At 46.5% G+C, this 22,488-nt stretch overlaps 2 protein-coding genes across 4 annotated transcripts in view; one reads left to right on the top strand and one right to left on the bottom strand.

Moving 5' to 3' along the window:
• LOC308178231 (uncharacterized protein) overlaps window positions 1-22,488 on the bottom strand; it is a 158,482-nt gene that overhangs the window by 102,316 nt on the left and 33,678 nt on the right. The window contains exon 3 of the mRNA XM_080556528.1: window positions 1,733-1,803. Coding sequence (XP_080412654.1) covers window positions 1,733-1,803 — 71 coding nt within the window. The remainder of the gene's footprint in view (window positions 1-1,732; window positions 1,804-22,488) is intronic.
• Window positions 2,521-21,794, top strand: GPR139 (G protein-coupled receptor 139). 3 transcript variants are annotated; one of them, XM_080556497.1, is made up of 3 exons: window positions 2,521-2,789; window positions 16,668-16,834; window positions 18,783-21,794. In XM_080556497.1, the coding sequence occupies exons 1-3, from the start codon at window positions 2,669-2,671 to the stop codon at window positions 18,831-18,833; spliced, it is 339 nt and encodes a 112-aa protein (XP_080412623.1). In that variant the 5' UTR covers window positions 2,521-2,668; the 3' UTR covers window positions 18,834-21,794. The 3 variants fall into 3 exon arrangements, with proteins under 3 accessions (XP_080412623.1, XP_080412621.1, XP_080412622.1); XM_080556496.1 differs by adding an exon at window positions 5,332-5,489 and having other exon boundaries at window positions 2,654-2,789; window positions 16,668-21,789; XM_080556495.1 differs by having other exon boundaries at window positions 2,525-2,789; window positions 16,668-21,788.

The raw sequence follows: 22,488 nt of genomic DNA, 5'->3' as shown, positions 1-22,488 counted from the left end.
TCCTTTTCTCTTGCCTCTCCATTTGCAGGGCAGGGCAGAGGAAGGGTTAGTGAAAATGAACACATCTTCCAGTTTTTCCCTTTATACAAAGGAAACACATCAGATGCAACAGAGTCCCATGCAACTTGGAGACTGTAGTGAGAGTTCAAAGCAGAGAGATGGGAAAAGATTAATTTTCTTATGACCAAAAGTTCCCGGCATACAAGCAGCTACCTGAACCGTGCCCCGGAGACAACTCTAACTCTGAGGAAACTAATGCTACTATTATAGAAACCTCTCCAGGGAAGTCCTATTGCTCAGGATGTTTAAAACTAGGCCAGACAGAACAGTGGCAGAAGCACAATAGAAAATGGATGATGGCGACGCTTCCTTAGCCTCTAGCTTCTGCGGGATTTCACTTGTGTTAATCAGGAAGCCGAGGCCCACGGAGCTGCAAACCAAGTGTGTGAGGCATTCCAACCATCACTACCACAGTGCCAAGCCACTACTCCACTGCCATACCCTTCTTTTATACGTTTCTTTGCTGATAAACTTCACTTTGATTCAAAACAGTGAGTCATGCTTTCAGTCCTGCTGATGCATTTACGCTGCCTAAGAAAAGGTTCCAGGAATCACCACTTCACTTTCAGTAGGCAGTAAAAGATCTTTCCTCATCAGCTCTATTGCAGGAGCACAAGAAGAAACTATACTTTTTCAAATAACAAGAAGAAAACCTTTAAGTTAGAAATCTGGAAAAAACAGGAAGAGTTGAATTCACAGGGCTTTGTATCTTATTATCACACCCACCACACACATTGTTTTATGCAACTCTGTGGGTTATTTGAATGAACTGGTTCAAAAGATTTCTTTTTAAAGGGGACACATTCACTTATAGGCCATACAAGCAGACTCTAACCATCTTTAAGGCTACATTCACAGAGACATCTACTGAAAAAGAAGAGGAAAAATGTATTCGTTTTCCAACATGTTTAACCTGAGATGCTTGACAACAGTTTAAGCACGGTTCAAAAAGTCCTCTTCTATTAAACATTTTAAGCATTTGAATAATCGCACGAAGTCTCCCAGCAAAGTAACTTACTCAAGTGTTTGCAGGATCAGAGCCTTGCTTGCCCCCTCTTTGTGTTTCCAAACAGAAGCTAAACCACCTTTCAAACAAGATCATGGAAACCCAAAGACATTCATGCTTTTGCTTAGTAACTCGATGATCTGTTATAGTTTTTGTCCTAATGGTGCTTTCTCATCTGTAACACTCTTTTTATGCTGTATTATTATGCACAGAGCACATCTTTGCTTAGTTTTGCAAATCACACATTATGTTCTTATGCCTATCCCAACAGAACTGTTTCTTTGACAAACTCCACATACATTACATACATACATACTCGCAGCCATAGAAATCAGTGGGATTCTTCCCACACACAGTGCCAGGCTGTGGACTTAAACCCCACGCACATTTGGTGATACAAACTTGTTTTCTGCCCAATGAAAGTGCACTGCAATTAAGCACCTATTTTATCATTAGACAACAACCTCCTGAACCTGTCAATACGCTGTCAGCCATCCAGCCCGCTAATCGGTAGCACAAAGTACTGTACTCCACCAGCTTAACACAACAATCTTACCTCCAAATCCTTTATTAATTACATGTACTTTATATGCTGAAACACACAAATGCTATGGAATTGGTGGAGAACATTTTCAAAATCCCAGTTTCCCTTTTGCTTTGCCACACCTGAATTGCACGCGTTTCCTTAGGTCATGGGGGGAGCGCGGTGTCTTGCACTGCTGGCAGTCCAGGCGGTGCTGTGGGGAGGAGAGCGACAGTGTAATTAACCCCAGGTTTGTATTTCAATTTTACAGATGAAACCCCTCATGTAAGGGCTTACTACTTTCTTCCTGGCTGGTTTCGAAGCACAATACAGGGCTGACAGCTGACAGGCAGGTATGCCACCAATAAAACCTGTCAGAGCTTTTTCTTTTGCCCTGGTGATTGCACACTGACTTGGCAAAAAAATCCTTTTTCACAGAATCACAGAAACAGAGTCACGGATTGGCCGAGGTTGGAAGGGACCTCTGAAGATCACCCAGTCCAACCCACTGCCAAGCAGGATCACTCAGAGCACGTTGTGCAGAATGGCATCGAGGCAGGTTTCGAATATCTCCAGAGAAGGAGACTGCACAACCTCTCCGGGCAGCCTGTCCCAGTGCTCTGTCACTCTCACAGTACAGAAGTGCCCCCTCATATTGAGCCGGAACCTCCTGTGCTTCAGTTTGTGCCCGCTGCCTCTCCTCCTCTCACTGGGAAAACTAAAGAGAGACCGGCTGCATCCTCTCGACACCCTCCCCTATGTTTGCTGCCTTTCACTGAGGGAAGAGCTCGCTGGGTCTCCAACCCACCCGTGGCGCCAGCCGCGGTCCCGCCTCTGAGGGCGGCCGGGCCCCGTCCGGCGGGTGGCAGCGGCGGGGCCGGGGGGCGAGGCCGGGCCGCCTGAGGCAGGGGCTGGGGCTGGGGCTGGCCTCGCCCCCTGCCCGCCCCTCGGCCCTGCGCCGCCCGGCCGGGGGCGCTCCGTGAGGTGCCGGTGCCGGTTCCTCCCGCCGCGGGGGCCGCGCCGCCACCACCAAGCGTGTGAGGGGCGGGCGGGCGGCGGCAAGCGGGGAGAGCGGGTCGATGGAGCACAACCACCTCCACCTCCACAACGGCTCCCTCCTGGCGCACCACCGCTATGGCTGCGGCTTGGGGTACGCGCCCGTCGTCTACTACAGCCTGCTGCTATGCCTCGGGCTGCCAGGTGAGTGCCGCTCCCCGCCGCCAAGTTTGCGGGCTGCGGGCTCCGGGGGCTGCGGGATTCCTGCGGGGGGAGCCGCCGGGGTGCCCGCAGCCCGCCCGGTTCCCCTCGCCCCTCGGCATCCAGCCTCGGCCCGGAGCGAAGTTTCTGCCTCCACCATACACAAGGTGGAGCGACACCGGGCAGGAGGGCGCTGGGGCTGTCCCCTGTCACGCCGGGGGCAAGCAGAAGTGCGAGGGTCCGGGTTTTCTGGCTCTTTCCTGGAGGAGCTGGAGCGGGGAAGGAGCGCCCTGCCTGAGGCTAAGGGTTGGCCAGGCACCGGGCTTGGGAGCCCGTGGCCGGAGGCATCTGGAAAGTGTGCTCCTGGGGTCTGTGCTCCGCAGAGGTAATGGAAATGTCCACCCCGAGATCCCTGAGCACGGTACTGAGCTGGGCAGGCAGTCCCAGCTCGCTGCCACCAGCCTCCAGGCTGTGCGACCCGCAGCACTATTTCCCACTTAGAAAGGGGACAAAGACAAGGCGGAGCTGCTGGGGGAAGCAGAGGATGAGAAAAGCAAGAGAGACCCCAAAATGAGTGGGGAGGAAGGGAAGTTCCAGGCTTGGTGTGAACACCTGTGTGGCACCGCTGCTGCACACGGGTACCACGGCTCAAAACGCCCAGATGCCACATGAGCATCAAATCGGCATCCCTGTCTTGGCCGAGGACCCAGCAGGTTTTTCCTCCCGGGGGGCTGTCTGAGGCTGTCAGCGAGACAGTGCAGGACTGCAGGGAGCTGTGCCTGCAGCACCTCTTCTGCACTTACAGATGGGGGGCTTTGGCAGGCGGGTTAACATCAGGCTTACTCCCTGGCTCAGCTCTTCCAGCCTCAGAGTGACTTACAGCAATCCCAAGGACAGGCAGAATGAGTCGGGCAAAGTTAGAGCAATCGGCATTGCTGAGATGAGGCAGCATTCAAAGGGTGCAATTCGGGAGAGTTTGGTTGTGTCTAGCTACTGCTGCACGTTTAAAGTGGCATACAGATGGAAAGCAGCACTAGTAGTTAATAGTCTGCAATTTCTAGATGTTTTGTTCACCTTAATTTCTCTGGCTTAGAAAATAATATTCTCCAAGCAATTAATTCACAGAAAAAAATTTTAATCAGACATGAAGAGAAGCCTGCCTCTGAACAGCACATATGCAATTACCACTCTGCATATGAATTGATGTTCTTTGTGTTTTTCATTTCTCCCTGGCTTATAATTAAATTTTGAAGACTGGCTAATAGTTCAGAGAACTTGAAAGTTAAGTCCTGCATTTACCTACAGAGCATGCAGGGCACTGGCAAGTGTCTGTGCTCCACAGCATCAGTGAGCCTCAGCCCTGACCTGAAGGGACCCAGCCAGCAGGGCTGAGGAGGTGGTTTCCTCTTCATTGATTCCTCAGGGGCTGCTCAGATCTCCACAGTAATGACAGGCTCCGATTTCAGCATCTATCCTCTAGGAACTGACCAGGACCCTCTCAAGATTATCCAGTGAAGTTGTCATGAGCGATCTGTGGCTAAGCTTGCCGTTGTATGTCTCTTAAATGGGGGAAAATCTTACGTGTGTAGACTAGAAAAATCACTTAATAAGCATTCTGCACATACTTGCACCAGCTCCCTAGGGATACTACATTGTAATTACAGACCTAATGCTGCCATTCTAAGAACATGCTTAAAATCAGTGAAGGATCCAAAGTAGCAGTGGTGACACGCATTTCTGAAGAGCTCAGACATCCGTTTGATTAGAGAACCAGCAATAGCGCTTAACAGAGCTAACCAAAACATTTGGTGGTGCAACACTGCTGAGCTCAGTGGATTTACATCAGGTGTTAGCACATCAGCTTGTTCGGTGCGTGTTATCTGAGGGTAACGTTGGCACTAACACCTGGAAACACTGTACACATACAGGATGCTGAGTAAATGCACAGTGTGCTGCATGCCTGAGGAACTTAAGATTCTCATCTTGACATTGCAAGAGATGAAAACTAGCGGGGTAAGTTTAGGGGAAGACTCATACAGCCAAGCTTCCTTGAGGATGTGGTATGGGCTGAGAACAGTGCTAAAGAGAGCTTTTTGTCTTTTAATTTCAAGCCACTCTACAGTTTTCTAACATTAGAAAACTCTAGAGGTAATGCACATATTTACCTGATAGACAAAGAGCCGTGAAGTCTGTGGGATCTAAGTAACCAGCTTTGCAGGGTGCCAACAATTTGAGAGAAACATCGTGTAGGACCTGTCCTCAAACAGAGCACCAGTGCAGTGTTTTGCTGACATGGCAATGGTTAACTCCTTGCGACAAGTCTTGGACAGGACCGATGAGAGGGGAAAACATTTAACTGTTTTTGCCTTTTCTGCTCCGGTGCCTGAAGGAAATTTCACTAACTCAACAACTCCACTTTGAGGCCAAGCTATGCCAGGCCTGATTGTGTATGCAGAGAAAGCATCGCTTCCCTCACTTGTGTAACCCAGGCATCTGAGCAGATCCTTTTCTCAGCAGTGGCTCTTTCTCCCCTCCATTCACCCAGGCACCATAAAGTCTGGAAAAGGCAGAGACAACAGAGGGAAAAGTGAACTCCCTTTGCCCTTCGGTGTAACGGCAGTGCACACAGGGACAAGAGCGAGGCCGTCCCCTGCAGAGGCGCAGCAGCAGATGAACCACTGCACGCCAACCCTCCGCAGTCAGGTACCACACACCGGGGTGGCTGCACCCCTGCACCCCTCCCAGACTGTGCCTTGTGCCCAGCTAAGGTTTGTTCTTTTCTCTCTAGGCACAGGCTGACAAGACAGAGAAACATACTGCTCTCTGAAACTCATTTTGAGTTCAGATGTGCAAATTCCTGTTCAGAGAGGTGGCTAGCAAGCACGTGGTCCCACCCCTGGGATGCTGTGGGAACAGACTGCGCAGGACAGTGAGGAGCTGAGAGGCGGTGGTGCTGGAACTGGGGTGATGCTACCACAGCAGGGGCAGTACTACAATTCAGAGAGCTGTTCTGCAGCTCCAGCACTGCCTTCCCTACACTCACCCCTTCTGTCAGCCAAGGAGGACCTCTGAAGCACCTCTGGTTGGCAGGGAGGCAAGAGAGGGGCTGCTGGAAGGCTTAATGGAGGCATTTCTTGATTTAGTTAGAGAAAATGTCAGAGAAAAGGTGTTGTTGAATGCGGGGGAGGGAATTGCTCTGATTCAGTCAAGGAGAAGGCTGGTAAGGTAGAAAGCAAAGAGCAACAAGTATCAACTCTCCGTCCGTCTCTTTGCCAGTGAGCTGCACAACGCAGCTTCGCCAAAGAGCTCTGGCTGCGGCGGTGCCTCCAAACGCAGCCAGAAAGGTCAGGCACAGAAGCAGCAGTGCTCACTGCAGACAGCTGGCTTTGACCCTGATTCCTGCTTCGTGAGGAGATGCAGCAGCAACAGAATTGCCGTGCAATCCCTTTCCCCTTTGGGGGTATAGTGTATTGCTAAAAGGATGCGGTGGCAGCATTTCCTAGATCAGGGCCTGACCTGATCCATGCTTCCCAGGGTTTCCTCCTCCTGACAGTGCTGCGAGGCAGCGTGCAGGCTGGCTTCCTCACCGCATGATGTCTGGCTCACTTTGACACAAAGGACAGGGTGCGCGCCCAGCACCCTTAAGCCCTTGGGAGCTAACACTCACACAGGTGCCCCAGGGAAACACTTCTCCAAAGTGGCTGCTTGGAGAGTCTGTTCCACAGATGTTTCTTTCATTCATGCTTTAGGCTTCTGCTTAAAACCAACTTAAATGCAGATTCAGGACTTTGGAAGGCCGGGAAAGCAGTGGCAGAACACACGTGGCAGAAGGGTACCTCTGACTGGAGAGCACAAACAGGTAGCTTTTGTGTCAGACCTGCTGCTGATTAAGGTGGCACGGAGATGGGGACAACCCAGGTCATTCAAGACCCGGCCGTGCACAGAGCACGCTCGGTGGGCTGCATGCAGAGGGGGAGAAGCTGTAGCCTGGACCTAGAGGAGTGTGTAAGCTCAGCAGGGGTGCCTACCCTTTTTAACATTGTCAGGGGAGGGTTACACCTTGCAGACCTTCCCCTAACAGCTGACAGCCAGCTGTCCTCACACAGCAAGGCCGATGCTTTCTAGGGTGTCGGATTAGCACGCAGGTGCGTAACGTTTGCACTGCACCTGTGCAAAATGCAGCATAGTCACAGGCAAGCTGAAATGATGGAGAAGTGGTCCTTCTGGAGCCTTTTCCCTGTGTGCAGCTTGGAGTAAGGAGGCTGTGCAGGGAGGCACGCAAGCCAGGGTAATGGTCCTGGCAGGGCACATACTGCTGGTGGGCTGCGGGTTGAGCATCCCTGATCCAAGAGAACAATGCCCTGTCTGCCTGGTAAAAGATCTGTGGCGCATATACGAAGTTTTTGTATATATTACAGACGTAAGCACAAATGGTACACGGCAGTTATCCAGGTCGTTACTAGTTGGCTGACTTCTAGGAGCATTTGAGGTGGGAAGTGGAAGCAGACAGAGAGCGATGCAGGAGAGAACAGAACTGTGCAGAAGAGAGCAGCAGAGACAGGAGGTGGGAGAAGCAGCTGAGCATTCCCTTTGGGTTGCTGCCACTGGTAGAGTGGAAAAGAGGAAAGAATGCACAGAGGTCACCTGGGTGAAGTTCTACCAGATGACAAAAACTAAGAGCAAAAAATCTGATGAGCCATGACAATGTAAAGAAAGGAAGAGGGGAGGAGATGAGGTAGTGGTGTACATGGAACAAACAGAATGAAGCTGAGCGTGTGCACAGCGCAGCACAGCTCCTTCAGCTCCACGGTGGTGTCAGGGGAACAGGACCTGAAGAGCTTTGCCATCTCTGTGCTTACCGGCATGACCCAGTTAGGAGGAGGAGTAGGCAGAGGGGCAGGTAGCAATGTGTGTTGGTGACAGGCAGCAGGTAGCAGCCAGTAAATACCAAAGCAGGCGGTAGGAAGGTGGACACGCTGCACACTCACTCAGGAGCATCTTACCCATTTTGGATTTTTACTGTCTACTTAGTATATTCTTCTGCAACCCCAGTACAGGTTTCTGATTAAAGAGAGCATTTCCAACACCTCAATAAATAGCCCCTCATAACAACACACCTGAACAACAGAAGTACCAAAAGAAGAGCTGAAACTATGAGTGGGAGAATTGTTACATGCAGAGTTATGACTCTGAAAAACCAGCACTCTTCAGCTGCCGCTCATTAGAGAGACTTCACACAGTAAATAAGAACTGAACCCTCCTGAGGCCTGATTCAACCCCGATTTTATTCAAAGACCATACTTCCTTTGACTTAAAATCTGAATTGGACCCAAAGCCAGTACATCACATCCTGCTAAAGGAGAACAAATAAATTGGCAGAACTTTCACTCAGCTGTTAGAGCAACCAAAGGGCACTGCAGCACGGTACAGTAGCAAGGTGGACAGAGAAGGGAACAAAACTTCAGCCAATGCGCTTAAAATGAATCACTTCCTATTGTAAAATGAATGCTTTTTCTTTAAGGAAAGAAGAATCATTATGAAAAAGAATAGATTCATTACAGTGCTCCTGCACAGAAACAGTGACGGCAAGGCGTGCAGATGGAAGCTGTTTAGTTTGGTCCGTCTATCCGGAGACTGTGCCCACTTAAAGCCTTGCAGCCTGAAAGGACGCGTATGGCAGAGCCCATGCTGATGCAGAAGAGGTCTTGATAGCGCATCTCTGAACACCACTACAAAGTACAACTGCTAACTTCAGTTTTGTTCTGCCACATTAGCAGGAAACAACGCAGTCAGGGCTGTAATGATAACGAGGTGCGGTACTGGGGAGGCTCAGTAGACTATGAAGTGCACAACCTTGTATGGCAGGCTGCAAAAATGGATTGGGAAGGAAAATCTCCGGAGGAGATTTTTCCTTGGTATGACAACGATACAAAAGAGAGAGCACAGCCAGTTTTCACTGTAGGTGGGTAATGCGGAGCCCCCAGTTGTTAAGAAGTCAAGCCATTCAGAAGCACTAGGCAGCCTAATACCCCGCTGTTCTTCATCCACCCCATTACTTAGTTCTCTCCTCCTCCTCTTTCTGCTCCCCTCTGTAAAATCGGGGTGAATCAGCAGACACAAGCCAGCAGGAGAAAGCCTTCATCCGCACACGTCAAAACAATTTACTGTAGGCAGACAAACAAAACCGAGATTTCCTGACCTGATGCTCTCTCTGCATTCACAGGCCAAATGCAAAACAATCCCTAGGCACAAAGGCTTTCACCTCCTGTTTCAGGTGGTCTTTTTGAGACTTTAATCTCTTTTTCTATTAACTTTGAGACACAAAGAAAAGAAACAAAGCCAAAAATATTTCCTTGAGCACAGGGGACCTCACACACAGTTTTCATTCTTCACAGTAAAGATACATATTTATGTCAAGATCTTAAACTCCAAAATGCAGAGCACTGTCTGTGCCATTCAGGGGGTGACTGGATAGGAGAAGGTTGTATTGGGTTGCTTCTCAGGACACCAGTACGGTCGTGCAGAGGGAATGAAGCAGAAGCAGCTAAGTAGGACCATGATTAGCAGTGTAGAAGACGGCCAAGAGGAGTTTTATCCCTTTAACCATGGAAGAGGAGATAAGCCTGCCTATTAACGCACCTAACAGATTTTTTTTTCACTGAAATTCTTTTGCATCATCTGAAACAGAGAGCCCCTGGACACTTTTCCAACTTTTCAATCATCAGGTGCATTGACTGCATGGGTAGGTGCACTGAAGGTTGCTCTTGGTTTCGAGACAAATTGCCTGTCAGCCAGCTCCTTCCAACTAGGATGTTTCACAAACATTTGTGCATTCCAGATGTGGTTTGTTCAATGTCCAGGCTGGCACACTGAAGAGCAATGTATCTAGTGTGGATGCGGTATGTGCACAGTGGGGGAAATAAAGCCAAATTGGGATGGTTTTACATAGTCTGTAACTTCCTGCTTATTGTGTAAAGTTGGCATTGTCTCTGAGAAAGCTCAGCCATGGGGCTTGCAAGCACAAACTCCTGTAGTATTAGCTAATGCTTTAGGAAGACATGAAGACTTTGTTTTTAGAAAAACCGCAGTCAAAGGTAAAATCCTCTTAATTATTCATGTTCAGTAAAGAATTCATGATATTGCCCTTATGAAATCACCACGTCCCACTTCCATCCTAGTCATCCCATCAAATACCTTTGGCACTTAACTCAGTGCTCTGATGGTTGATTTCAAGCGTGTGGAATGGTTTTGTTATCCTCAAGCTCAAGTTACCCAGCTTGAGACCTCTAAAACTTTGCCGACAGCCCACATTCAGAAGCTCAGACACCTGCCAAGTGAGACACCCAAATTGCCTTGAAATTCTGTCTGTCCAGCTATGTCACATGAATAACCAAATCCCTTTTATGAGTTCTGCATTATTTTGCAGATTGCTTTTTCTCTTCCCAGCACAGATTTCCATTAAAAAGCTTTACTGCCCTAGTAGCGTGGTGCGAGGCTAGACGTTGAGATGAAAATTTTAGACATTTCCATCCTTGTTTAGGTGCCTCTGAGGAAGGCTTTGTGTGGGGAATGTTGAGGTCATTAGAGGCTTTCTGCACTGTAGGCCCATCTGAGGAAAGGGCATATCCTTGCCCGTCCTGTCTCACTATTGATCCAACATCCTTAAAAATGTCCAGCAACTTAACTCCTGCAAGGCCTATTTCTATTTGCATTTCCATCTGTGGTTTTGGAATGCATGAAAAGCCAGTTATTAGAAATATACGAATATACTTTGTGGTGTGTCCGTGAGGTGTTCTAGACTTATCGTTACAGCTCTGAAAACAAAAAACCATTATTAGTACCACCCTCGACACTTTTTCTGGAACCATACAGCTGTGTCACAAAAAAGAAGGGGAAAATATTCCCAAAAATTGTCTTTGAGAGATCATACCTGCTTGGGAATGGCTTGTGGTGCTGCTCTGGAGATTGCAGCAGAAGACCGTGGAGTGAAAGTAATGTTCTGGCCCAAACGCAGTCGCACAAATTAAGGGTAGACTCATCACATAGATGAAGAGGGTTAAGACAAGAAGAGGACAACCAGATCCCTCTGACATGAAAGCACGTGTCCCCACCAGTCAGTGTCTGCTGGGCCTCCATGCAGTCTTAGTCCAGTCTTCTTGCTGGCTGTTTTCATATTGCAAGAACGGTTTTATTTTATGAACACTAGGAGCAAAAGCCTACTCCAACTGTCTAGGAAACCCAAAGGCAATGCAATGTAATTACACCTGTCTGCCAGACAAGTTACTGCACTTAACAAGCCTGAGTGGTTGGCAAGGCTCAAAATGAATACCGGCCATTGGCGTCGCCGCACCATTACAGCGTCTGCGCCCTTGAAAACTGGAGGAAGTGCTTTTGGCTTGGTTAAAATCTTTCTCTGGCCTCTACGACCCAATTATGGCCAGTGCCAGCCATTGAGAAGAGTGCCCCATTCACTGTTCTTTCCCAAAGGTGCCTCAGTTAATAAACACTGTCACTGAGAAAAAACGATCCTGGAGGTCAGATCTCACTGTCAGAGTCTGGCTGGTGACACCAACTTGTTAATTCACCTGTGACTTGCAAGGGCAAGGCTATGCTACGTCTTCTCTGGCACCTGCTAAGTCTTCAGGTTAAAGGTTTCACTTCTGCCCTCCAACCTGGCATGGTCTGTCCACGCACATGGGATTTCTAAGCGCAAATCACACGAGAGCCTTTCTAGAAGGTGTGAAGCCTTCTCAAGTCGCAATCCTGCACGCACTCATGTTGTAGCTCTTGTGCTGCTCATTTTTTTGGCTTGGATCCTTCCCCATCCCGTGGGAGATGATGCATGCACCGGCAGTACAGGCTGATGGCTCTTCCCTCCCAGGGGTGAGTGGGTGCATACATCCCAGCAGCGCTCAGACAACTGAACAACAAATAAATCAATTCATTTTAAAATCAGTCCTCACAGGGACTCTCAGAGAAGGAAAAACTTGTATTGCACTAATTATATTCTATAAAGTATCTCTTTACACTTGGCAACTGTTTAAGAAAGGATCTCAGGATGTGATTATAAAGGAGAAGAACAAATTACATTAGGCATGAGCAGGCATCGCTTGAAAGGTTGTTCCCAGCTGCTGAAGTGCTGAGTCCGACCTATACCGTCTGCACGAGAAAAACATGGAACTGCCTTGTCCTCTTTAATGACAGATGAGATGCAGGGGTCATTTTAAAAAGAATATCTAAACAGCTACAGCCAGCATCCCTAATAAACAGATGTATACACTGCCATGGCATTTGTTTTTTAAAATCATTCCTGCCGTGTAGCCTCTGTCAGAAATCACCTGTTGTCATCAGTGTCTCCAGAGATCTCCCACACAAAGTAAAGGCTAAATGCCATTCGCATCTCAGGTCTGGTAACCACTGGCAAATGACTGTGTTAGTAACCGTGGTCAGATCAGCCTGCTGAACACAGTACATGTTTACATTTTAATATTGCCTCCTAGCTGAGGGGAAATCATCTATTCCCACCAAGCCAAAACATCCCTTTTTTCAGCATACATTTTTAGTATGTTGAAGTTAAAGTCACACTGTTTCAAACTATGAAAGAGGTGTGACTAACATATTTTTCCAAAGCAATTAAAATTTCATGTTCATAAACAGCCTATGTGCCAGTCAGGTGACTAATGCATGGCTGGTAGTTTCATACATTGCACAATGATTCGTAGGGATCCTAGCAACAACTGTATTTGGTAAAAGGTGTCCATTATATCCAGTGACCTAATGTTTATCACTCAGTAAGCGACCCTCATGGCTACTCCATTTAGGCAGTTTATGATCCTGAGCCACTGAACCACACAGTGGGCCTTATTCACAGCCCAGCAGCATATCCACTTGTGTTGTAAAGGCTATTTCACCGCGCAGCCTGCCACGTACATGCAAAACGCTCTCAATAAAAGAAACAAACCCAAGAAATATGCCTATTTCTTCTTCAGACAGATAAAATTGCTCTTGCTTAAGCTCACACAGTGATAATGGAAGGAGTTGTATGAATCCCCCCCAAAAGCCATGGTCAGACACTATTAGAGCTATGACTGTAATCCATGAAACAAGGAGCTGGGGAAATAGTGATGCCTTTAGGTCGCAGGCACTGCTTTGAGGCAGCACAGAAGACTGCCCAGGTGCTGCAGGAGGCTCAGCGAGGCAGCGTGGCTTTGGTATGGAAAGCAAACCCAAATCCACACAAGAGCCAAGGTTACTGCTAAAGGACGAACCCTCTGATAACACAGGTTGCCATGTTCCGAGCAGCGCAGACTGATGGAGTTTGGGTGTCGGAGTCCTTCAGATGCTGTCTTTCAAAGGCAATAGATCCTTGCGATCAAAGGGGAAGAACCAAGACTCCACCATTTCTTACAGTTGCTTCTCATCATCTGCTAGTGACAACTCTTGAAGCTCCAGCCAGCAACTCCCTAATCAAGCCCCAGTTCTCAACTAAATATTTATAAATTCGAAATACTGCACTGCAGCAAGCAACGCTGGCATAAATTCCCATCTGTCATCCCCTAATCAACTCCCAGCACAGCGATCAATCTTTTTCAATTTCAGATTATCTCAACTACTTAATACCCAGAAAAAACACTGCAAGAAATGGATACTGCCGTCCAGAACAATTTAGGGGCACTGACCTATCCAGCAGCTGTAAGCTGCATGCATTTTATAGCACAGAGATATTTTTATATCTCCGTTATCATCCCAGTCTTCACCCCGACTACAATATTAGAACAAGAATTAGGGTAAATATGGTTAAAATGTGGTCTCTGTCTTAAACGCTCCTGTCCCCTTTCATCCGCAGTAGGTTGCCTTTGCCCACAGAGGAACTCGCAGGGCACTGAGTAGGCAGCCAGGAGTCACGAAGGTGATGGCGCAAGGGCACGGTTGTTCACAAGGAACAGCGTTCCCACCCATTCCCCATTTATCGAGCATTAGGCAGCATTTGAGGACACTCCAAGGGCTAACTTAACACTGACTAGGAAATAGACGAAGAACCAAATGAGACTTATTCATGGCTGCTCTGCCCTATAGAGCCTGCAGCAGGAGAAATACTCCCCAACCCTGTGCTACGACACTGCCACACCGGCAGCTTTCTGCTGCACCCCACTATATATCTGCTTTCACTAAGTCAATGACGTTACTGTATTTCATACCATCCAGCCAGAAAAAGCACTAATGTGATCCCAGGGAAAGCATTTCCAATACAAGATATTGTAACCCTTGCAGAAAAATTGGACAGAGCTTGCATGTACTTTTGTCAGATCAATTTTCTAATCCGGCTCACCAAGCAAAGCTTGCTGGCGTTAGACGGATAACTTGCATTTCAGTACATGCTGTTACTGCCGTTGCTGGGAACTCTGAGAAAGGTGGGGGAGAGGCGACAGGAAAGGCCTGCTCATAAATCTGCTCCTGTAGGAAAAAAAGAAGGTGTAGGACCAAACAGCAGGGTCCCCAGAAAGGACAGAAGGGATGGGGAGTGATACTGCTGTGCCTGGGCACAGCGCAGCTCCAGCATCCCTGCAGGAGCTCCTCTGCAAGCGTGGCCAGAATTTACCAGCAGGGGCCAAAGTCCCCAGCTGTCCCCCTCGCTGTGTGCAAGCTCCAGCTGCTGGAGTGAATCAAATCCAAAGGATTTAAAGCGGAGGTGAGCACCGTGGGTCACATCCAATATCTGCAAAGCCAAGCTATTCAGCCCGGCTAGCCAAAACCAACAGCGACTGGCACAGTCGAGTCAAACCCTCATACTCGAGGATTTCCTTGACAGTACATCACTCACCATACCTCTAGGGCTCATCAGCAGGCACAACAGGTGCATTTTGTAAGCAAGTAAGCAAAAAATGGCACAGCAGTTCTGAGTGCATCACCCCCCCGTCCGCTCTGAGCTGAAATCCATGAGGTTGCATTCCTGTTAACAGAGGACGGATTCAGGAAAATTCTCTTGAAGGTGATTTCAGACTACTGTTGGGAAGATTACATAATTTAACTTGGGGAAGGATTCAGTTGATTGTCGTATTTGGTCTAGTTTTGTTCCAAGATACAAAATTAACAAATTCAGCTAATACAGAAATAGGTGACACTTATGAGGGCTATTACTCAAGATCATTCACTCTGCTGCAGTTCATTCCCCTGACGACAGAAATGTGCTCTCAGAAAGCAGACTTCTGAAGGCATTTGTGAAGGAGGAAGTTTTCTCCAGTACCAAGTAAAACAGTTTTAAAATGTGCATTTTCAGTTGTAGGACATAAGTCTCAGGTCACCGTTACTGTAATGCCTTTAACTTCCTTTCTCTCCAGTTTGAAGGAATCCTTACTATTATTGCTGATTTGTTTTGGGAAACCCATCAAAGCTTGCAGAAATGTTTGAAGCAGTGAACGCACAGAAGAGGTGATTTATAGAGCACTTATGAAAATGTCAAATACAAACATTTGGCAGTCTGTTATACTGTAAGCTAGTGCTCTGATTTTTAAGCACTACTTCAGGTATTCTAGCCAAGTGATTTAAACTTCTGATGGGAACAATCTTGCCTGTCTCCTTCCAGCCATGCTGCTATTAGGAACTACAGGATTTTTTGTCCTGATTCAAGACTACCCAGTAAGTTCTAGCAAACATAAGCAAGTAGTTAAAATTTGGCTACACCTTACTGCTAAAGCAAAGCTCTCAAGGACTGCAAGGCTTGTTCGTACCCATTGTGGGGAGCTCTGCCAGGCCGGGTGCTGTAGGACCAAGCCCTTTGTAGAGCATTTATATGCACTTACATATTTTAAAATCCCTTTTCAACCAGCCAGTAAAGTTTATCTTTAAGTTGAATAGCTGAGTCGCAGCTTTAGAAGTCTGAAACAAACCAGACAGTGAAAACAGCAAAGACAAGATACTGTAGTGCTTCACCGCATTATTATTTAAGTGTCACGGACCACTTCTAGGCATGGGTTAGGTGATGGGTCTGTGTTGTGGCCAGAGAGTTGCAAGCAGAAGCTTTTTCAGGAAACTCAGGGATGTTTACAGTTGTGCTGAGCCAGAACATCCATCATGTCTGATTTGACCAGCAGGATTTCCTTAAAGGCTGTATCACTCCAGAGGCAAAAGACCTTGTAAGCTGGGGAAGGAGCTGAGCTCTGAAGAGCAGCTCTGGATAAGCAAGCAGATCTTTGTTCCAGCAGTGGGAAGAGAGATGCTTCCCCAGAGCCCATCTGTAGGAGAGCAGGTCAGACAGGGCTGAGCTGCAGGAGGCACATCCTGGGCAGAGCTGGGAACTTCTCAAAGCCTTGCAAAGTGCCTCCAGTTCTCAGGAAGAGCCAGGGACACGTGCTTCCCTGGGAGTCCTCCGATCAATGCAATCCCACTCGAGCCAGATACAGGGCCAGCTTGGGCACAGCAGGTAAGAGGAGAGCTGCTGTCCTACAGCAGCTGTCTCGGCAGCAAGTGCAACTCACTGCTCCCTCCTGCCACCCCGCACATGGGTGGGGGCACCCAGCACCCCCTGCTCAGGATGCTCCTGCTGTGCCTGCAGCTGCAAGGCCAGCTCCGAGGGGGTGGCAGAGGGCTCCTGGACGCTGCCTAACCCCATATCAGGGCTGAAGGTCCCAGCTTTCTGTCACTTGACCTGGTGTGCAGGGACAAGGAGTGACAGTGTAAGGACAGCTGGGAGCAGGGCCGCATGCTCCTCTCAGCGTGACAGCTGCTCTGAGGGACCCAGCTGCAGCATTTTCCTTTTGGTTTCTTGGATTTTAATAAAGGTCATGTTGCCAAGCGTTTGAACAGAGCCACTGCTCCAAGCAATTGCTCAGAAAAGGTAACGTTATGTCTTAATGGCCTAACTGTGTGTTTCTGTCCCCACAGCAAACATCTTGACAGTCATCATCCTTTCCCAGCTCGTGGCTCGCAGGCAGAAGTCCTCCTATAACTATCTTCTAGCTCTAGCTGCTGCTGACATCCTGGTTCTCTTCTTCATCGTCTTTGTTGACTTCCTCATGGAAGATTTCATCTTAAATAAACAGATGCCTCAGGTACTGGACAAAATAATTGAGGTCTTGGAATTTTCTTCCATCCATACCTCCATTTGGATTACTGTTCCACTAACCATCGATAGGTATATAGCTGTGTGCCATCCGCTTAAGTATCATACAGTCTCCTACCCTGCTCGCACTCGAAAAGTCATTGTAAGTGTCTACATCACCTGCTTTTTGACCAGCATTCCCTACTACTGGTGGCCCAACATTTGGATTGAAGACTACATAAGCACATCAATGCATCACGTCCTCATCTGGATCCACTGCTTTACAGTTTACTTGGTGCCCTGCTCCATCTTCTTCATCCTTAATTCGATCATCGTGTACAAGCTGCGACGGAAGAGTAATTTCCGACTGCGAGGGTACTCCACAGGGAAAACAACAGCCATTTTGTTTACTATAACTTCTATTTTTGCCATACTCTGGGCACCAAGAATAATCATGATACTGTATCACCTCTATGTATCGCCTATAAACAACAGCTGGGTGGTACATATTGTGTCAGACATTGCCAATATGCTAGCATTGCTAAACACTGCAATTAATTTCTTCCTCTACTGTTTTATTAGCAAAAGATTTCGCACAATGGCAGCTGCCACACTGAAAGCCTTCTTTAAGTGTCAGAAGCAACCTGTGCAATTCTATACAAACCATAACTTTTCAATAACAAGCAGCCCTTGGATTTCCCCAGCCAACTCTCATTGCATCAAAATGCTTGTTTACCAGTATGATAAGAATGGAAAGCCTATAAAAATATCACCATGAAGAGGGCAATAGCTGGAGTTTCCAGGTGCAAGTTCTTTACAAGTGGTTACATCTTCAGGATGTAATCTGCTGAAATGGCTGTTTTAAAGAGTGGTCATTTGATTTCATTTCCCTGGGAGGCTGAGGGCAGATGAGACTGTTAGGAGGGAACAGGAGCACTTGATTTAGGAGCAAGAGCTAGAAGGCAAACGCCTCTGTCTCCTACATAGCATTTTGAACATGCTTCAGAGTTCAAGTCTTAGTGTTCAGTCGCTCTCAAATGTTTTGCATCCAAACACCAGTGCAGTCCAAAGTCTTTGGAGGGGGAAACCCACAACAGTGTTTAATTAAGACCTTTCAAAACCACCACCAAAGTCTTACTTGACCATGTAGTTCACCATCGACAGAGCAAATGGATGCTTTTAAGTACTGTGGAAGGTGCCATTTCTGTTGCGTGCACTTGCCAAAAATGTGTTCTTTCTGACATGAAATACCGCCACACGGACTTGCTGTCAAGACCTTTTGGCAGGAGGCAGTCTCTGAGACACGAACTGTGACAAGCCCTTTTTAGCTCATTTGAGCGAGCTCAAGGACCGATATATGGCCTGTTACAGCCTTGGCACGGAAAGCAACCCTGCAAGCTGCCAGTGTTCATATGTTTTAAGTTATTTGAGATGTGACCAAGACAGTGGAGCTTGAGGGAGGGAGGTTTCTAGAGCCAAGAACAAAAGCAGCATATTTTCCCAGCTATTTCAATTAAGGTGTCTAAAGACTTTCAAGTGTGAGGCCAAATCCTGCCTGATGCAGAGCTCCCACAGAAGCTGGTCCTGTGAGGTTTGGAGTGATTACAGCACTCAGATTCCTTGTTATCCAGTGAAGATTCTCAGTTATCCCCCATGTTCAGGCCTTTGGGAAATATATATATTTAAAACCTCAACCTAAGATTTTTTTTCCTGACAGATTATACCATCCTATTGCAGATTTGCAATTTAATTGTTAACAGACTATTTGTGAAAGAAATCCATTAAATCTGTTAAATACTCAACAGTAAAAGCATAGATCAGTTTCAAATATTTACCTTATTTAAAGCAGCTTAACTTCTCTTCCTCCACACTCAAAAAACAGCATCCCAGCAATGCTGGGTGTAGAAAATGAGATTTACAGAAAGGCTGAAAGGGCATTTCTTTTATCTCCTTTTTAGATCTCGGCATGTGGTCTCTCAGAATCACGTACCCCAGGTTTTTACTTATAATTGGGCACTTCGTACAGCCTTACTGACCAGGAGGGCAGACTTCCTTGCACGGTGAACACAAGCACAATTTGGTCAGTGAACACAGCAGCTTCTCAGTAACTGCAAATGAAACACAGCTCGGTGCTAGCAGTGTGTTTGTGTCTGTGCCCATCTCCATTACCAGCAGGGAGCTCATGGTGCATCTAGGACTAACACAGTGATGTCCCCCAAGGAGGGATCCAGTCTATTCTGCTTTGGTGGGATCTGAGGGCTGAAGGCATCCCTCCACAACCCGGGTAGCTCATCTTTGGTGCACTATCACATCCTAAGAAATCTGCAGAAGTCCTGCTGAGGACAACAGCCTGGTTTCCTTCTGCCATGCGTTTGCACACCTACTCCTACTGGCATCCTGCAAGACCAAAACCCATCCCATACCCGAGCACGCTTTGGGAAGAAATGGTAGCAGAAGGCACAAGCCACAAAAAGTGGGGCCCCATGCAAAGGCTGGCTTATGGATGAAGGGGCTTTCTCAGGAAAAGTCAAGACTTCTCAGGTCGGTCAGGAGCAGCAGAGAGGGGACAGTGAGCAGGTGCCACCTGGTCCTCTCCCAGCAGCAGAGCCACCAGGCTGCAGCAGCGAGGGCCAGCCCACAGCCAGAGATGTTCAGCACTTCCCTGCTAGGTGCTCGAACACCCCTGGACCGTGCTGGTTAGAACCAGGAGAGGGGCATGGCTGGCAGAGCAAGAGCTGACCCTTGCCAACCTGGGCAACCAAAGGAATGCTACAAGCCTCAATCTCCCCAGACCCAAAGGGAAGCAAAGAACCCCCTCCTCTTCTAGGCTGTTTGTCCCTCTAATCTCAACAAACATCACACTTACTTGCAATAATAAAGCATAAAAGGGATGCTCAGCCTTGCTGTATTTATCACAGCAAGGTTAAAATGATTCCTCCCTTTACTAGGGTTTTACATAAATTCAGTCTGGTGGCCATGCCTTCTACCTGACTCAGAAACCTCTGTTCTTTGTGTCAGTTGATAGTAACCAAAGTTACCTTATGAAAAAGGTACTGTATGTTTCATTTGGGGGAAAACACTGTATTTATAACTTATTTTTATGCTAAACTTGTTATGAGGAATGCTAGTTTGAGTTACATGTGAATGAGTCTGAAGTGCAATATCTATATAGGTAAGTGGTTCATTTTTGAGAATGTATCTATTGAAGAAATATTTATACAAGAAGTTCACTATTCTACTTAATATAATAGTAACCTTACAGAAAATAGTGAATGTTTAGGGCTTTTATTTATTAAAAAAATAAATTAAGTGCATGGCATATGCTGCCATACACATGGTGTGATTTATCAGTTTTTGTAACATGATGTTTATCCTGCAAACTAGCAGTCATCTGATTTTTTCTTGTCCTGATGATGTATTTTTGTAAGTTACCATATTTAAAAATAAAATCTTTTTGTGTGAATATTTATTTCCAACTAAAAACAACTCATTAAAGTGTTGTAACTTCATTTGAAAAACAACTCAACCTTTTTCCATATCATTTTAGAAATGACACGGTGCAATTTTCATGTACAGTGAATTGGTCATTTCGTTTCTGATAATTTAGGGCTTTAAGAGCTTACTTCCAAAGCCCCTTGAAGTCAAAGGGAAGGTTGCTTGTGGCTTTTGTGGTTGATTTTTCCAATCCCCATCAATTTAAGAGGGCTTTGGATCAAGCCGTATCTTGTTAACAGATGTTTGAAGCCTTCTTAGAGTCCAGTTTGGATAATAAAGCCTTGACTTTTTAGTCTGCCATATGGGAGCTGCTGTTGATAATACTTGCCTTATTTTTGGTTTTGTGAAGCATCTTGCAATGACTGTTGCTAACTAGCCAATGTCTTGCTGTATTATTCATACCTCCTGATTTTCCAATAGTAAAAACTTAACCAAGCACATATAGTGTCATTATTTAGGGAAGTATCCTGGAGACAAAACCATCTTTGTTCTGTAGATGGTCTTTTGTACTCTAATTTATATTTCAAGCATCTACAATTAGAAAAATATGCTGTGAATGGACAGTTTTATGATTACTTATAGGCATATGTCCCTCCAGACCACAGCTAGGAACAAAGTACTTTTTAGATGAGTTGCTGGTATATAAAATTATGAGACCTATCACCTATTTAAATTGTGAATATTGATATTTTCATAAGTAGACAATATATTGTGTTTGACAGACTTGTTTGTATTATAATAAATTATGAGATGGTGCATAACTTATTACAGTGTTTGGAGCTATTGTGTCTGACTTATAGATTCTCATATACTTCTGTGTTTTTTTATACTTATGATACACTGCAAATAAGACCAGTCCTTGTGACAGTTACTGAGTAAAACACAGCCTTGGATTACAGGTGTTCATTCACTTGCTGCAAGTAAAAATCTGAAATGCATGATGTATGAACAACTACTGGCCCAATTCTTCTTTTTAAGTCAACATCTCAGCTGCTGTGAGTGTAGTTTAGCTGTTAAGGTCAACAAACTCCTGTCCCAAATACCAGTCCAAAGTTTGACCTGCAGAGATCATTTACATGTGACCAAAGTGGGTGTGATGCCAAGAAATTGTACTGCTGCCCACAAACATTGGAAGCGTTGAAATATCCATGAAGTTGGGTCCGGAAGAACAAGACACAAACTCAAGTCCCAATACTGGTCAATGACAAAATCAATTTTGTAAACTTCCCTGCAGATAGGCTGTATTCAGTTAGAGGAGCTGGTGGAAATGGGACAAGTAGCAGTTTGATTCAAATCAGGGATCAAAAGGCATTAATAAAAAGGAAATACTCCCAGTCCACATGCCTGGGGATGCCCAGGGGCTGTGTGTTTTACAGGCCAGGCAACTCCTGTTCTGAGGGGAGCATCCAGAGCCCCCGCTCCATCAGCTGGTGATCCCAGACAGTCGTTCATAGGGTCATTCATACATTCATTCCTGTACGGTACTCCAGTCTGTTCAAGTGATAAGGATCTGTCATGAAACACTGGACTTAAGGATTATATCTTGTTAAAGATGAACTTTATATCATAGCCTTTGCCAGAAGTAAGTGCAAAAAAAAAAACCACCACAAAATGAGAAAAAGCCACCCATAATGGTAAAATACAAACTACTAGAGACTAACTGCATTACATTTTGACATAAGGGACACGGCTTCTTGCCTGAGCAGCTGTATCATATCCCCACAGCCACAGGGGGCTTTGAGCCTGCTGGAGCCACCCACGCTGGGAGACAGGCTCCTAGCAGTTCATCAGCTTACAGAATTTTCCTCCAAACAAACCACGCTGTTTGCTGCTGCAATGGTGAGGCTCAAACTTCGCAGATTCCACAAAGCAGAATTTCTTCACCAAGTAGGTAACCAGGCCCAAAATAAATGTTTTAAGAAATAAGTGTTTTCAACTTGGTTTTCCCAGCTAATAGAAAATAATTTTAGCTCAAGTGACCTCAAGTTAAATTCATCTGAAAGACTAAAACCTTAATCACAGATTACTTTTTATTTCCTAAAAGGACAGTTTGATAAGCCAACTGAAGTGAGCTGGATTCAGGACCACAGGGACTGAGTGTGGAGGAAGCCCAACATTTCTTCAAATGAAAAATACCAACACCACCTAGAATTTGTACCCCAATCAAAT

This window comes from Anser brachyrhynchus (assembly GCF_964034855.1).
Source record: "Anser brachyrhynchus genome assembly, chromosome: 15".
NCBI classification, from domain to species: domain Eukaryota; kingdom Metazoa; phylum Chordata; class Aves; order Anseriformes; family Anatidae; genus Anser; species Anser brachyrhynchus.
The sequence above is the reverse complement of the archived record's forward strand: the minus strand, read 5'-3'. Positions and strand labels throughout refer to the sequence as shown.